The 16807-nt window shown below is 38.0% G+C and overlaps 2 protein-coding genes across 4 annotated transcripts; one reads left to right on the forward strand and one right to left on the reverse strand.

Annotated features, from left to right (window-relative positions):
• The first annotated feature begins 68 nt into the window (after positions 1-68).
• On the forward strand, positions 69-4074 carry LOC107854973 (conserved oligomeric Golgi complex subunit 2). 3 transcript variants are annotated; one of them, XM_016699960.2, is made up of 3 exons: positions 651-670; positions 1539-1664; positions 2055-4074. In XM_016699960.2, the coding sequence occupies exons 2-3, from the start codon at positions 1662-1664 to the stop codon at positions 3885-3887; spliced, it is 1836 nt and encodes a 611-aa protein (XP_016555446.1). In that variant the 5' UTR covers positions 651-670; positions 1539-1661; the 3' UTR covers positions 3888-4074. The 3 variants fall into 3 exon arrangements, with proteins under 3 accessions (XP_016555445.1, XP_047256424.1, XP_016555446.1); XM_016699959.2 differs by lacking the exon at positions 1539-1664 and having other exon boundaries at positions 69-670; XM_047400468.1 differs by lacking the exons at positions 651-670; positions 1539-1664 and adding an exon at positions 79-626 and having other exon boundaries at positions 2011-4074.
• Positions 4075-8328: 4254 nt separating this feature from the next.
• On the reverse strand, positions 8329-11915 carry LOC107854974 (mediator of RNA polymerase II transcription subunit 30). Its single transcript, XM_016699961.2, has 3 exons — positions 11353-11915; positions 9287-9385; positions 8329-8733 (listed from the first exon to the last, which is right to left on the reverse strand). The coding sequence occupies exons 1-3, from the start codon at positions 11761-11763 to the stop codon at positions 8635-8637; spliced, it is 609 nt and encodes a 202-aa protein (XP_016555447.1). The 5' UTR covers positions 11764-11915; the 3' UTR covers positions 8329-8634.
• Positions 11916-16807: the final 4892 nt, after the last annotated feature.

Below are 16807 nucleotides of genomic sequence, written 5' to 3' on the forward strand. Positions count from 1 at the left end.
ATAAATTAGGAAATAATATGAAAAATAATTTCCAAATTAAATATTAACCTAACATTAAATAATAGTAGTATTAATCTCAAATTTCAAAGCACCATCTTTGATCATTTTCTCGTTAAGGAAAAGGTCTTCTCCCCAACTCTTCTCAACTAAGTAAACAAACAGACACTGAACGTTAATCCCTCCAGATCTTGATATACATACTCCCTTCTACAAATCCTCAAAACGACACACACCATTTTCCCTCAAATCCCACAAAACACCCAACAAAATGCAAGATCTTCAATCTCCACCACCCCCCTCTCCTACCCCCTCCCCACACCCCCGTTCTACCACCGATCTCTTCGGTGACCCATCTGACCCGAATCCTCCACAATGGCTTAACCCATCACTCTTCCAATCCCAAAACTTCGATCCACAATCTTACATCTCCGATTTACGTACTTTCGTCCCTTTACAGACTCTCCGTACCGAACTCAAAACCCATTTCACTTCCTTACAACACGATCTCGTTGAACTCATCAACCGCGATTACGCCGATTTCGTTAGTCTTAGTACTAACTTAATTGACGTCGATTCATCTGTAGTACGTATGCGCGCACCGTTACTTGAAATACGTGAGAAATTAGGTTCCTTTCGGGAGTCCCTTATTGGATGTCTTTGTTTGTTACAGGTTAGTACATTCATCTCTAATACATATGTATGTATGTATGTATGTATGCGCGCACCAGTGGCAGAGTTAGGATTTTCATTTTTATTGAGGGGCTTCAAAATGCGCACACAAACTAGCCAATGGGTTCAACATCTAGTATATATACTTAACAAAAAAATAATAATTTTAACCATGTATAAATAGTAGAATGTTGGGAGTTCCCTTCATTGCATGCTAGCTCCGCCCCTAGCGTGCACCTTTAGTTGAAATCCGAGACAAAATATGTTCATTTCAGGGGTTTGTTACAGGTTAGTACTATTCATCTGTAAGATGTATGTATGTATGTATGCACGCACCAGTGGTGGAGCTAGGATTTTCGTTGAGGGATGCACACACCAGTGGTGGAGCTAGGATTTTCGTTGAGGGTCTTTAAAAAGTGCACACATAAATTAGCTGAACGGGTTCAACATATACTATATATACATAAAAAATAATAATTTTAACCATGTATAAAAATAGTACAATTATGGGGGCTGGCGTGCACCTTTAGTTGAAATCTGAGACAAACTAGGTTCGTTTGGGGGTCCCTTTTTGGCTGTCTTTTTTTGTTACAGGTTAGTATGGATTCATCTGTAATACGTATGTATGTATGTATGTGCGCACCAATAATTGTCACCAACGCTCTTCAAAAGTGGCACACAAACTAGCAGGGTTGACATCTACTATATCTACATTAAAAGAATAATTTTAGTCATGTATAATTAGTACAATTTTGGGGGTTCCCCTCATTGCATGCTAGCTCCGCCCCTGGCATGCACCTTTAGTTGAAATCCGAGACAAACTAGGTTCGTTTCAGGGGTCCCTTATTGGGTGTCTTTGTCTTTTACAGGTTAGTACATTCATCTGTAATACATATGTATGCGCGCACCCATGGCGGAGCTAGGATTTTCATCGAGGGGCCCACACACAAACTAGCCGAAGGGGGTTAAAAAATAATTTTAACCATGTATAAATGGTACTTACTCTGTTCCATTTTATGTGTCGCCTTTTGACCGGACACGGAGTTTAAGAAATAAATGATGACTTTGTAAAGTTTACAAAATTGTCTCTCTTAAAATCAATTTAATGTTTACTTTTTGGTTGTCTTTTCTTATTAAGTGGACCCAGCAAGGATAGAATGGGGATGCTGCCATTAAATAGTTGCCAAATAAGGAAATATGACATTTTTTTTTGCAACAGACAAAAAAGGAAAGTATGCCACATAAATTGGGATGGAGGAAGTACAATTTTGGGGGGTTCCCCTCATTGCATGCGAGCTCCGCCCTTGCACGCACCCGTAGTTAAAATCCAAGACAAAATAGGTTTGTTTCGCGGATCTGTTAACTGGTGTCTTTTTTTGTTACAGGAGAGGCTGAAACAACGAGATGAAGCTGGTGAAGCTAGGGAAGTTCTTGAACTTTTACTTGATACATTTCATGTTGTGTCTAAAGTTGAGAAATTGATTAAGGAATTGCCTAACTGTGTACCATCGAATGGGGGTCAAGATGATAGGGAGAGTAGGGAGAGTCAGAGTATGTTGTTAGAAAGAATTGCTAGTGAAATGAATAGGTTGAAGTTTTATATTTCGCATGCTAAGAATATGCCTTTTATTGAGAATATGGAGAAGCGGATAATGAATGTGAGTTCATTGTTGGATGCTAGTTTAGGAAATTGTCTTGTTGATGGACTTGAGAATAAGGATGTGAATGCGATTTATAATTGTTTACGTGCGTATGCTGCGATTGATAATACTAAGAATGCGGAGGAGACGTTTAGGTTGAGTGTAGTGGGACCTTTGATTCGGAAGGTTATACCGGAGAATGCTGCATCTGGGGTTGTTAGTGGATCGTCTGGGAATGAACTTGAGGTGGATTATGTTAAGATTAAGAAGTATATAGAGGATGATTGTAAGTTTTTGTTGGATATATCATCTATTGAAAATTCGGGTTTGCATGTTTCGAGCTTTCTTGCGAATTCGATTCTTAAAGAGGTTCATTCTGCAATACAAAAAGGGAAACCGGTAGTGTTCTCTCCTGGAAGGCCTAGTGTATTTCTTAAGAATTACAAAGCGAGTTTGGATTTCTTGGCACATTTAGAAGGGTACTGTCCCTCGCGGGCTGAAGTGGTTAAGTTTCGATCGGAAGCTGCATATGTTGACTTTATGAAGCAGTGGAATGTGGGGGTCTATTTCTCGTTGAGGTTTCAGGAGATAGCTGGGGCTCTTGATTCTGCGCTGAGTGTTGGTGGTCTTGTCCCGGTGGCGTCTGACAAGAGGAAGCCTCAAGATTTGATTTTAAAGCAGAGTGTGTCTCTTTTAGAGTGTTTGAGATCTTGCTGGAGAGATGATGTTCTTGTCTTATCTTGCTCGGACAAGTTCTTGCGTTTGTCTTTGCAGCTTATTTCCAGATTCTCAAGCTGGTTATCTGCTGGATTGGCTGCTCGTAAAGCTACTGATAACGTAGGCTCAAACACAGGATTTGAATGGGCGGTTTCTGCAGTCCTGGATGATTTAGTATACATAGTTCATGATTTGAACCGTTTGGTGGAGGAAGTGTGTGGTGATTACCTTGAACACATACTTGAGTTGCTCAAGTCATGCCCTGCTGAAGTTTGTGATTTTGTTAAACAGAGTATTTTACAAGGTGGGACGTCGCTAAAGGGCCATCTGCCAATTGTGATGAGTGCAATAATTGACACAATAGTTGAGAAATCTGCAGAGGACTTAAGGCAGTTGAAAGGAATAACTGCTACCTACAGGATGACTAACAAGCCTCTCCCTGTCAGGCATTCTCCATATGTCTCTGGAGTACTGCGTCCGTTGAAGGAATTTTTGGAGGGAGAAAGGGCTGCAACATGTCTGACCAATGAGATGAGGAATGAGCTCTTGCAAGGTGCTGTTTTGGAAATAACTCAACGTTACAATGATTTAGTGTCAGAACTTGTCAATATGAGTAGAAGAACAGAATCTTCTCTTCAAAAACTACGTTTGGGTGCTCAAAGACGAGCTGGAGCAAGCTCAGATGTCTCGGATCACAATTTGTCTGATACTGACAAGATCTGCATGCAATTATTTCTTGATATTCAGGAATATGCACGGAGCCTTTCATTACTTGGGTTGGATGCAGCTAGTCTTCCACCTTATCAATCATTGTGGCAGTGTGTTGCCCCTGCTGAGCGGCAAAACACAATAAGTTTCTAGTTTTGACTTGGTTATTTTATATGGCTACTTCGATTTTGTATCAATATCTCATTCTTTTCTTATTGTCTTTACCCTTTGTTTTATATCATTTTGATCAAACAGACGCAATTGATTTATGAGATCTCCTGATATGGTTACTGATTGTGGTGGATATCTGAATACTGTAAGGGAGATTTTCCCAAAGTCATACATGCATTCTACGCACTCTGCACATATTATTGACATGACGGATAGATTGTTTTGTCATCTCTGTGCTGGATATGGGTGTTGTAGGAAATTTCTTAGGGTATCATGCAAGCCTGCTCTTATTTCGTCTGCACACTACAAGATGGTTACAACGAGTTAATTTTACTCTGATGTTATGTGGGGATCTACTTTCATCTGTAGTTCTTTTCATTAATTTTTTAGATGAATGTGAAAAGCTCAAATACGGATATGGGTGCTTCAAATTCAGAGTTAGTCTGCTCTATTTTATTCTTACTCTCAAATGTTGAACCTTTGTACGGAATAAGCCAAGGACTTGGTGGAGCTTTTTCCACATAGGTACAGAGCACTATATGAAGGATGTACAAAAAGTGCAGCCTTCTGAATCTCAGGCTTATTCAGGGATAACTTCAATCCCCTGGATGGTCAAGCCTCTTTGTGGTCTTCTCACTGATGCTGTTCCCATTTTGGGGTACCGCTGCAGGCCTTATTTCTTGTTTGCGGGTAAAATATGCAATGCCATTTATCTTTTTTAAGTTCTACTGCAAATTTTAATCTCTTCTTGATTATCTGTTAGTTTAGCTGTAGTTAATGTTGTTTCAAGGCTGATAGCTAGTTGGAATCTGTCTATATTATATTGTTTTACTTACTATAACCAGAAAATCCCATGTTATAAGTGCACTAATCAATAAAAAAGAAAACATTTAGTGGACTTAGGTGCATGAATAACTGGAAAGCTTGGTACAAAAGGATAAGATCCAGATGCGATATCCTTCCAAAACTATAGCGAAACTCCTATGCTCTTAGCCTCAGCTGTCACAGAAAATAGTTTCCTTTGGTATCATGTTCAGGATGTAGCTTCAGTTGAGTCGCTAGTTGGTTACAAACAACTCCAAATTAGGCTTGTTATTCGAGTTGAGCGTTTGGAGTACATTGCTGTTCTCAAATGGGGAGTATAAGATTTTTAAGAATGCTGCCTGTGAGAATGGCAATTATTGGGTGCATTATAATATATTTTAGATCATCTATAACTTGTTTGAGGGAGAATGAATCAAATGTGACTATAAACTAGGTTGAGAAAACCTGAGATTGCAATTTCCTTCTTGGGAATTTCAAAAGTCAACAAAAATATAGTACGTACTAGTTAAGGTGTTGAATACATTTATTTCTCATGGGCAATGTTAGGTTTTCGCAAGCAATCTTATAATGCCCGGGCCAAATTTTTTCAGATGATATCAACGCCAAATCTGTTCCAAATTTTTGGGTTATGTCATACATTTGTTTGTGCAAGGATTTTCAAAGTGTTGGATAGTATCTTTAGCTACTCCACTCATTGCCTTATGTCTCTGAGATGGACGGTTAGATTCTTTCTCCGAGTATGTAGTGCTTCAGGAGATTCGTTCACCGATACTGTAGTGCTCGGGAGATTCTTTCACCGAACTGTAGTGCTTCAGGTTTAAAAGCCACAACTGGTAGTTGAAGCGCATGAGGATATTATTTTGTATGAATGAAATATCTTTATCATTTCCTTTGCTCTATTTTTGGTGCAGGCAGTCTATTGTAAATGAAGTAAATGTCGTGTGACATGCTTAGTCTCCTGAACAACTTGTAAACTTATGTAGGACTTTCTTAGTGCTTTTGTTCGTCAATACTTTTAGCATTATCAGAAAAAAAGGATATTATTAGGTTAGGAAATTCCTGGAATCAAGGATTTATAACCAGAGAATTACTATTTAGTGTCAAGCAACAGCTTACTGTACAACTGAGATGATAGTGCGTGGCACACATGTTTTGGCCTTGCGCTTCCATGACTCAAAATAGGGTACCTAACGACACCCACCCAACTAAACATACCAATAGTCACTGAGATTATTAATAATCATATTCCAAGAATTAATTATTTTTGTCAGTAAGACAAGAATATATATACAATGGATACACAAATGGTCGAGAACCACTGCTCTCATGTATTCTCAAACTTGTAGTCTTGGCTTCTGTTATTATTCAGAGAGTATAGCATAGTTATGGGAAGAAAAGCCTAGCTTTAGTGTTATTTTACTTGGGCTGATCAATGTTCCTACTGCTCTACCCGGTTTCCATTCTAAACAGGTCAATCTTAATCTTTCTTTACTTGTCTCAAATCTTGATTTGACGTGCGTTCATTCCAGGATGTTCTCTTGATTTTCCCAAAGTCATACATGCATAGAGTGACTGCTAAGTGCACTGTGATGAATTGGTCAGCTGGACAAAAGCCCCTCATTTCTCTTCCTTCCCCTTCCCTTCTATTTCAAGTCTGTCTTCTTCCCCTTCTTTCTCTATTTCCCGTCAACCAAGAACTAATAATCTGACCAAAATATTTACTTCTTTATGTCCTTAACTGCTACATCAAAGTTTAGATCAGCCCATTTTTTTTATATTGGGGTTAATTTTTTTTTTTTCACCTTTTTGAAAATGATAATGTTGTATTCCTCTGCATTAAGTATATGTTGGAGACCTCCAATGAGGTAGTTAAGCAAAATTAAACTAATTACAGTGAGGCTAAGTTTTGTATCAAGTGTGGATGCTGAGTTTGATAGGGCTGTGATGTGCAAACACGTCGCAGGATTTCTAAGTGTTACGTCTGCAGAAATTACGCCTGCAGACATATCAAGTGTGGATGCTGACCTTGAAGAAATTACTTCCAAGTGTTGGACATAACCGCGACATCTGCAGAAAATGCCGTCAGCCAAGTTGTGTGTACCTTGTGACATTGATGCTATCTCCTCACTTCCTCAGCTGTCTTTTCCAGTGACCGACCCCTTCATAGTCCAACAATGTTTCTTTACAGGTCTGTGACTGTAAAGGATTTGTTACTTTGATTGATCCCCTAATTGTGTTTTCTAGGCTACCCATATGAATATATGATTCATTAATCCTGATAATTGTTTGCATTATGAGTCTCATAAATGGTTAAAGTTTTGATTTCCGTAAAGTATACAACCTTTTTTATTAGTGTTTGATTTGAGCTATCAAGCTGAGTGTACAATGTTGTAGCGTGCAGATAACTATGTTTGATCCATTAGTTATCCCACGCTCATGGTGGGTTAAAAATTACACTATAATCCCGGGAGAACTAATCCCTGGATGAGTTATCCAATGCATTTATATCAACCAAACACAGGTTAAGCTCATCCTAAAATTAATCTTGAGATTAGTAATCCCTCTTCCCTTGTACCAAACGAGCCCTTGCTGTGTTGAACAGTAGAAACGTTGCTATTCAGTTATTAGTGGAGGAACACAGTATGAAGTTTCATGTCACCCTGATTGAAAATCGAATTGCAAGATGTCAAATGAAGATGATTTTGCATTAGTCATAAGTTGCAATTCATATTTGCGTAGTTTCAGTTGTAATGTTGTATAGTGAAGTTGTTAATGTGTTTACATATTTTTATAATAGTGTTAAATACTGGAAACTCATTGTTGTCGTATTTCGATTATAGTTTTTAACGGTCAAAGCTTTTATCTTAAGCAGATGAAAAAGAATCGCTTTATCTTTATTTTATTTTTATGAATCTTCTTTATTTTAATTTTATGAATTAATCACCTCGTCTTTTTGGTCATGGGAAATGTCAAAACATATCTCTAGCTTGAGACAAAGCAAGGTGGATAGACCAAAATGAAAGAATCTGTGGCAGAATCGTAGTAGACCAAAGTGGGAAAATCCTTAAGCAAGTCTTTCAAATATCATGCATCACCCTAACAACAAAGTTCAAGAGTTGCTCGAATGCTAAGCTAACTTTCACCTCCAACCCTAACATTGTGAATTCAAGTTACCGAGAAAGCAAAACTGCCATGAAAATAAAAAAATGAAGCTCCAAAGACTGAAAATAACCATGTTCGACATAGTTTTGGTATGCAAAATAAAATAAGCATACAAGCGGTTGGAAGAATTTAAAAGCAAAATGTAAGAACAGATACTGCATGCATTGGCAATAATATACCTAGTGTAATCCCACAAAGACCTGTGTAATCCCACAAAGAGGGACTGCATACACTTGCCTTTCAATAAGCAAATGGATGTATGTGTTCTATGACCAATTTCATATGCAAGACAAATGAGGGGCAGAAAAGTTGATGTGTTTAGTTGCTAGTTGAGGCCAATTCATATGCCTTTTTCCGAAAGCTCGATCATTTTTGCAGGCCTCTGAATAATGGGGAAGTGACAGAAAGCTCATCACCACAACAAACCAAGGCACAATTAGCTGCAACAATACAATTAGTTTACCCAAAATAAACATTATAAGGTTTCTCCTTTTACCTCTTCAGTCTTCCCACTCTAACATGTTATATTCTACACAATTTCACCTCATTTCAGACCAGACAGACCATCTAAACATAAACAATGGTAGCACCACGAGCAGCATTATTGGAGGCATGCGCGACGACCAATTGTTTGTCTAACAGTAAACTCTGTACAAAAGGGGGGGGGGGAGAGAGACTTAGGGTTGAATACAATTCCCTTTGGCATCTCTAACATCTTATCTGCTTAAAGTTATAGGAGCAGTCATGTAGAACAGGGACTCTGCCATGTTGATCGGTCAGAAAGAAGTTCTCGAAGCTGATCAATCAGAAGCTTGAGATGCTTGTTCTTGTCAACAAGCTCCTGCAATTTAAAGTACAAGAAAGTATGCTTAAAATCTTGATTCACATTAGCAACTTGGTTTCTTCACTAGCTTAATAGAAAGCTTACAGGCATGCAGCATTCAAGATAGATAAAACTCTACCTGCCGTTGAAGACTTCTCATTGCCGTAAGGGGGAGACATAAAGCAAATGAAACACGATTTGACTATTTAACGTAATAGGAGATTTAGTTGAAAATTAATAATAATACAGTATGTACAACAATCAGAGGATGTCGAACCAGGTTTTCATAAGATGTCACAAAGTCACATTATTCAGATTTGAGGTATTGAGACTTCTGAAAGTTTGTACAGTGAGACATTTTGGGGTGTCCGGAATGGAAATGTAACATTGGTTTACCTCAATTTTGTCTTAATGAAGAAGAAATTACCCAATGGATCAAGGAAGAAATCAGTCATAGTTCAAATGTTAGCATAAACATTCACTTCCCCAACCCCGACCCACCATGCACCTCCGAAACCAACAAAAATCCAAGGAAATTCCAAGATGTCAAAACTTGATATGTTATCAATACCTTTTTTAATGTAGAGGCCCGGTCCTCAAGCTGTTCAATTTCAGCTTGATCTGCGGCAGATAGTGAACCACTGGCGGAAGCAGCTTCCAATGCTTTTGCCTAGAATAAAAAGACGGTAAAGAGTGTGAAGTATCATTCAACAAGTCAACAATTATCCAAATCATGCAAGAAAATATAACTTGTTAACCATGAAACACCATGAAGGAGAGTTTGACAACTTGCAGTTCAAATGGAACAAATACTTTCGCATTCAAAAGTATGGAGTTGTTGAAAGAACGTAATAAACTCAAATAATGTGTAGTGGCACGTATGTTGAATGAAAAAAAGGGCATTCAGTGTTAGTGATCTATATTTAAAACTAGACGAATAGCAACAACTTACAAAATTCTAAGATTCTCCAATACACAAATGTAAAGCAATCCATATACCAAAACAAGGATCAATGTGTGATTATAGTGCTCGATCTCTCTTGAAAAGGATAAAAATGCAGTACGTTATATTGCTACAAGTACTTACACCTCATGAGTGTTTAAACAGCTGAAACAAGAACAACCTGGATAACACAGTTGAATCACTATCTCCCTCTTCCCCATATAAACACCAGAAGGACATAAGACAAATCAAACAAATGGAAAGCAGCAGAGTTGAGCTTTATCAGCTAATGATAATGGATAATCAAACAAGTGAATATTATATTCATAAGTCAAGAAATGCTCATCCTTGTCTCTTATAAATAAAAAGAAAATCAAATATAAAATTGCCATGAACAAATGATGCTCATATTGTTAGGGCAAATTGTGCAAGTAGATATGACCACACGTGTTTTGCCCATCTCAATCACCAAATTCCTTTCACAGTCGATATACCTTTACCGCTATATAATTTATATATTTTTTTTTTGCTCAGACTGGATGATGGTTTTCTTTCCTATAGCATTCCCAAGGAACAAAATTTCTAGAATATCTATTTTAGGTGCATTCCCAACCAAAACTACCATCTAACAGAACACCACGGCACCACCAGCACCATTTACGTCTCAACCTCAAGATAGATGATGGTGGGGATATATGAATCCTCCATATGACCATATCCATTGGGCTCCATATGGAGACATTTCATTCCAGTATTCAACAGTTTTGGGACCCCTGAAACTAGAGGTTCTCTACATTCGATCTAAACTCATCGCGCTAGCCTACCGCACATCCTATGTTGAACTACCTTTGGCATTGAACCAAATCCCTTGGAGCATTTTACACCTCTTTTTTACTTTCATCTCTTCATTCATTCACATAATGGACCTCACTAGAAGTGATCCAGTCATATAGCAAATCCAACTAGCTTATGATAGAGCCATAGTTGATTCATGATTATATCAATCAAACTTTTACTTGGATCACTATCTTAACCATACAAATTATAATATTACACAAATACAAAATGCATAATACAATAAACAAACACTCAAACTTGGCCTCAGCCGACAAGTAAACACTCCAACTTTTAGTATACACATCTACACACCTCGTCTCCCCTGTGTCAGTTGAACATTCCAACAACTTAATATGATCATCTAGACACCTTCAAAATTTATGTGCCACATCAGCATCTGGTGGTGGGAACGAGTTGGAGTGTTTAGATGCCAGTCCACATCAAGGTGTGTGGGAACGAGTTGGAGCGTTTAGTTGTCAGTTCAGATTAAGGGAGTGTTTGGCCACGAAAATTTTTCACTTTTTACCGTTCAACTCTGTGAAACACATTTGCCAGTAAAATTCCGAAATTCAACTTAATTCCAGAATTTTCAAGAATCTGAAAAACAACAAAAACTGTTTTCACTTTTTCCACTCAAAACTACTCACAAATTCAAAGATTACTAAATTCATGACCAAACACAACTCCAATTTTTAAATATCATTTTTTACTTTGAAAACAAAAACTGCCTTTTTAAAAAAAAATCACGTTTTACTTGCACCATCATGTATGAAACTCAGAAAAATCAGAATATTTAGGTGTGTTTTTGACCATTAATTTAAGAAAACCATGCATTTTCTATACGTAGAATTCATTACCTTCTGTGAATTAGCAATCGCCGTAAGAACAGAACGCAACCAAGCAACAGATAACTTATAACGTAACCGCGATTCTTCAAGCGCACCTCCACCAATATCCAAATGCTGAGCCGAAGCCGAGGCCGAAGCCGAAGAAGACGACGACGTATCCGATAAAACATCCCCGTTTAAATGCTGCTGCTGTCCATTACTCAAACCACCACCACCCGCGGCCAGCGCCGGCGCTGCCGGGGACGGAGAGGTTGTAGTTGACGGATTTGGAGTGGACCAAAGTGATGGGTTACAGAGTTCGTCGTTCATAGCGGAGAGGATTTGATGTGCGGCTTCTATTGTGTCTTCTAAATGCTTTTGACCTTCTACGGCGAGTTCTTGTATGGTTTTAGGGCTTGTTATCGTGCCTTTTTCTTCCATTTTTTTTGGATGGAAATTGTAAACGGTTTGTTGAAAACCCTAGTTTACGGTGGCGGCGATGAGCGGTGCGAGGAGTTTTAAGGAGAAGTAATTTGAGCATGAAGCGACACGTTTTACTCTTTTCCTGAGGGCATAGATATCGAAAAATTAAAATTCCGAATCAAATCAAATTATTTTGTTTTTATGGCTTGATTTTGGTTTATTTTTTAATAAATTTGGTATTTCGGTTTGATTTTTAGGTTGACGTAATTCAGTTTTCGATTTAAACCGAAATAAACCACAACAACAACAAACCCAGTATATTCCCACCTAGTGGGGTCTGGAGAGGGTAGAATATACGCAGTCCATACCACTACCTCTAAAGAAGTAGAGAGGCTGTTTCCGATACACCCCCGGCTCAAGACACAAGGCAATAAACCAGAACTTCCAAAGCAAGAAATGTGATAAAACTAACATAGATACGACAACCATAAAAATAATGTATATTACCAAACAAAAGACACCAAACAAAACCTAACTATTGACTACGATTCCCTCTATCCTAGTGTTCTTCCTCCAAACCTTCCTATCCAGGGTCATGTCCTCGGTGAGCTGTAACTGCTCCATGTCACGTCTAATCACTTCTCTCCAGTATTTTTCGGTCTACCCCTTCCCCGTTTGAAACCATCTAACACCAGCCTCTCACATCTACGAACTGGGGCATCCGTGTCCTTCATCATCACATGACCAAACCATCTCAACCTCACTTCCCGCATTTTATCCTCCATCGATACCACTCCCGCCTTCTCCCGAATAATCTTATTCCTAACCTTGTCCGCCCTTGTAAGACCACACATCCAACACAACATTCTCATTTCATCCACCTTTAACTTTTGGATATGAGAACTCTTAACTGGCCAACACTCCGCTCCATACAGTATAGCTGGTTGGACCGTAATTCTATAAAATTTGCCTTTCAGCTTGGGAGGTACCTTCTTATCACATAAAATTCCCGAAACGATCCTCCATTTTATCCAACCTGCCCTAATACGGTGAGATACATCCTCATCTATCTCCCCATTCCCCTGGATCGTACACCCAAGATACTTAAAACTATCCCTCTTACAGACTGCTTGAGATTCCAACTTCACTACCACCTCATCCTCTTGCCTCAAGTCACTAAACTTGCACTCAAAATACTCCGTCTTGGTCCTACTCAATCTGAAACCTTTAGACCCCAAGTTTTATCTCCAAACCTCCAGCTTATCGCTAACACCTTGCCGTGACTCCTCAATCAAAACTACATCATCCGCAAAAAGCTTACACCAAGGTACGTCGCCTTGTATATTTCGCGTCAACACATTCATCACCACAGCAAATAAAAATGGACTAAGAGTTGATCCCTGGTGCAACCCTGTCAAGACCGGAAAATGCTCAGAATCTCCTCTCACCGTCCTTACTCGAGTCTTCGCCCTCTTATACATATCCTTAATCGCTCTGATGTACGCCACAGGAACCCCCCTTGCCTCCAAGCATCTCCAAAAAACCTCCCTAGGGACCTTGTCATACGCCTTTTTCAAGTCAATAAACACTATATGAAGATCCTTCTTCCTCTCTCTATACTGCTCTACCAGTCTACACACTAGGTGAATTGCCTCAGTCGTCGAGCAACAAAGCATAAAATCAAATTGATTCTCCGAAATAGACACAATCTTCCTCAACCTTCACTCCACCACCCTCTCCCAAATCTTTATTGTGTGACTCAACAACTTAATACCCCGGTAGTTGTTGCAACTATAAATATCACCCTTGTTCTTACATAATGGGATCATCGTGCTACATCTCCACGCCTCAGGTATCTTCACGGACTTGAAAATGTTGTTAAACAGGTTGGTCAGCCATCTCAACCCAGCCCCGCTAGAAAGCTTTCAAAAATCCACCGGAATTTCGTCGGGCCTCGTCGCCCTGCCCCTCCGCATCTTGTGGATAGCCTCACTGACCTCCTCTACTCTAAAACGCCGATAATAGCCAAAATTGCGACACTCCCCAGTGTGCTCCAACTCTCCTAACACAATATCTCTGTCCCCCTCACCATTCAAGAACTTATGAAAATATGACTTCCATCTTATCTTTATGAGGGCATCCTCCACCAATACTTTGTCATCCTCCCCTTAATACACTTCACTTGGTCTAGATCCCGACCCTTCCGCTCCCTAGCCTTGGCAAGCCTAAACAACCTATTTTCCCCACCTTTCTCCTCTAACCCCCTATACAAACTCTCAAAAGTTGTTGTCGTAGCAGCTGTAACTGCTAACTTAGCCTCTTTCTTAGCTAATTTATACTCCTCTCTGCTAACCCGTTTCTTCTCTTCATCTTTACTCTCCACCAACTTAACATAAGCCGCCTTCTTCGTCTCCACCTTCTTCTTAACGTCTTCATTCCACCACCAATCCCCTCGATACTTGCCAGACCAGCCCCTCGAGATACCCAACACCTCTCTAGCAGACTCTTTGATGCATCCTGCAGCCCTGTCCCACATACTATCCACGTCCCTCCTACCCTCCCATACCCTCATCCCCTTCAACTTCATCCCTATCTCCAAGGCACTAACTGGAGTCAGGCCACCCCACCAACTCTAGGTCGACCCTCCCTACCCCTTCTCTTTTTGCCCTTCTAGGTAACCAAGTCCATCATCAGAAGTCTATGCTGGGTCACAAGATTCTCACTCGGGACTACCTTATAATCCTTACACAATGCTTTATCCCCCTTCCTAAGCAGCAAAAAGTCAATCTAAGTCCTGGCTAGCCTGTTACGAAAAGTAACCAGATGCTTCTCCTTCTTTGGAAAACTGGAATTCACAACCACTAACACAAAGGCCCTCGTAAAATCTAAAAGAGCTGCTCCCTTAACATTCCTCTCCCCGAACCTGAAGCTTCCATGCACATCATCATAGTCCATCGGCAAAGCCCCGATGTGTCCATTAAAATCCCCTCCTATGACAATCATCTCTGAACTAGGCACGCAACCCTTTTAACCTCTACAACCTTCCCCTAAGCTCCTCGTCCACTAAAATACCTACGCCATTCCTACGCCTCTCACTTCCGGAGTACCACAACTTGTACCAATCTACATCCCTAGCCTTAGAACCTACCCATTTGGTCTCCTAGACACACGCAATACTGATCCTTCTCTTCCTAAGAATCTTAACCAGTTCTATCGACTTACCCTGAAGGGTCCTTATGTTCCACGATCCTACCCTCAACCGATCATCTCTCTTCTTCCCTTCTTAATACCTCACACTCCGCATGTCAAACCTAACCCAACACCGGACTTCGACCCCACCCCCAGCCCCCCAGGACATGGCCCTACTCCACCATTAGCCACCCACGCCACTACTCAACGAAAAACCCAGAGAAGTCTAAAAACAACAATAACTATAAAGGCAAACGCAAAGCACACAATGCAACAAAAATTCAAGAACAAAAGATGCTAGATATAGCTAAACCGAAATAAACCAAAAATTTTAATATACCTTTTTTTAATTATTATATATCTATAATCTATATCTATAATCTATAATCTATAATCTATAATCTATTAAAAGTGTGAAGACCTATAAAAAAGTGATTTGAGCTTTTTATTCTTCATTAAAAGTTTTTGCTTTTGACAAAATCGTCTTTCACTATTTTTCTTTCAATTATTATTTAATTATATTTATAATATTAACTGAACTCCTAAAATATGTAGAAAAAAATATATTTGAATTAAAGACTCTTAAAATATATGGAAAGAAGTTCTTCACATCTTCATTTATTGAAGGTAACTTTTGAAACGTATACAAATTCACCTTTTATTTTCAATCTAAAAATAAAATTTTAAAATAATATAGTTCGATAAAATATTGATTTTAAACAATTTAATTTAAAAGTATTCTATTATAAAAATAAAAAGAAGTACGAAAGTTGAACTTTCGTATAAAAAACATAGCTATATTTTTAATTGGTAATAGTTTGACTTTCATTTTTATATTATATTAACCTGACTCTTAAAATATATGGGACTTTTAAAATTTATGGAAAGAGAATCAATTAATATTTTCCTTTGTAGTGATCAATTAGAAAAATATTTCTAAAATAGGATAGAGAAATACTACTAAAATAGGATTGTATTAAGAAAATACTTTTATAAATATATTGAGATGCATGTTAAACTAGAAAAGAAATCGATTTACTTATTGAAAAAATATGATTGATGCTCTAGATTGGTAGATGCTTAATAATAGAATTTAACGTGTGTGCATCTTCTTTATTTTCATTCAATTAATTTACTCGGCTTTGAGAATTTTTTTTAGGTAAAGGTTAGGTCAAATTGTATTGTTTTTATATCTCTATTTAAAATTTTTTTTTGTGTAAAGTTTAAGTTTAGTTGTATTATTTTGATATCTCTATTATCATATTATTTTGTTATAATTTACAGATGGTAGATAAGTGTTGGACGGCTTTGAGAAAATTTTTTGTGTAAAGGTTAGACATAATTATATTGTTTTGATGTCTCTATCATCGTATTATTTTGTTGCAGTTTACATGTGGTAGATGAATGTCGATCGACTTTGACAAATTTTTTTAGTAAAGGTTAGATTTAATTAAATAAATTCTCCAAAAGATGTTGAATTTAATTATTGTATTCATCTTTATTATTTAAATAATATTCTATTTAGTATAACGTTTGAACTAAATAAAGTGAGGTACACGCGCGAGACACGTACACCTAAACTAGTGTGTGCGTGTGTATATATATATATATATAATATTTATTATTTAATATTTATAATATATAAGCCCATAAGCTATTAGGCTTTAGTTACAACTAGGGGTGTTCATTGGTTTGGTTAAAAACCAAATCGACTAAAAAAATTGACATTTGGTTTGGTTTAGTTAGGTTTGATTTTAAATTTAAAAAAATCAATGATATTTGGTTTGGTTATGGTTTTACTTAAAAAAACAGTAAAAATAATCAAACCAAACCGATAAATTTTATATAAATATTATAATTATTTATATATAAT

The sequence above is a fragment of the Capsicum annuum genome, chromosome 1 (genome assembly GCF_002878395.1).
Source record: "Capsicum annuum cultivar UCD-10X-F1 chromosome 1, UCD10Xv1.1, whole genome shotgun sequence".
NCBI classification, from domain to species: domain Eukaryota; kingdom Viridiplantae; phylum Streptophyta; class Magnoliopsida; order Solanales; family Solanaceae; genus Capsicum; species Capsicum annuum.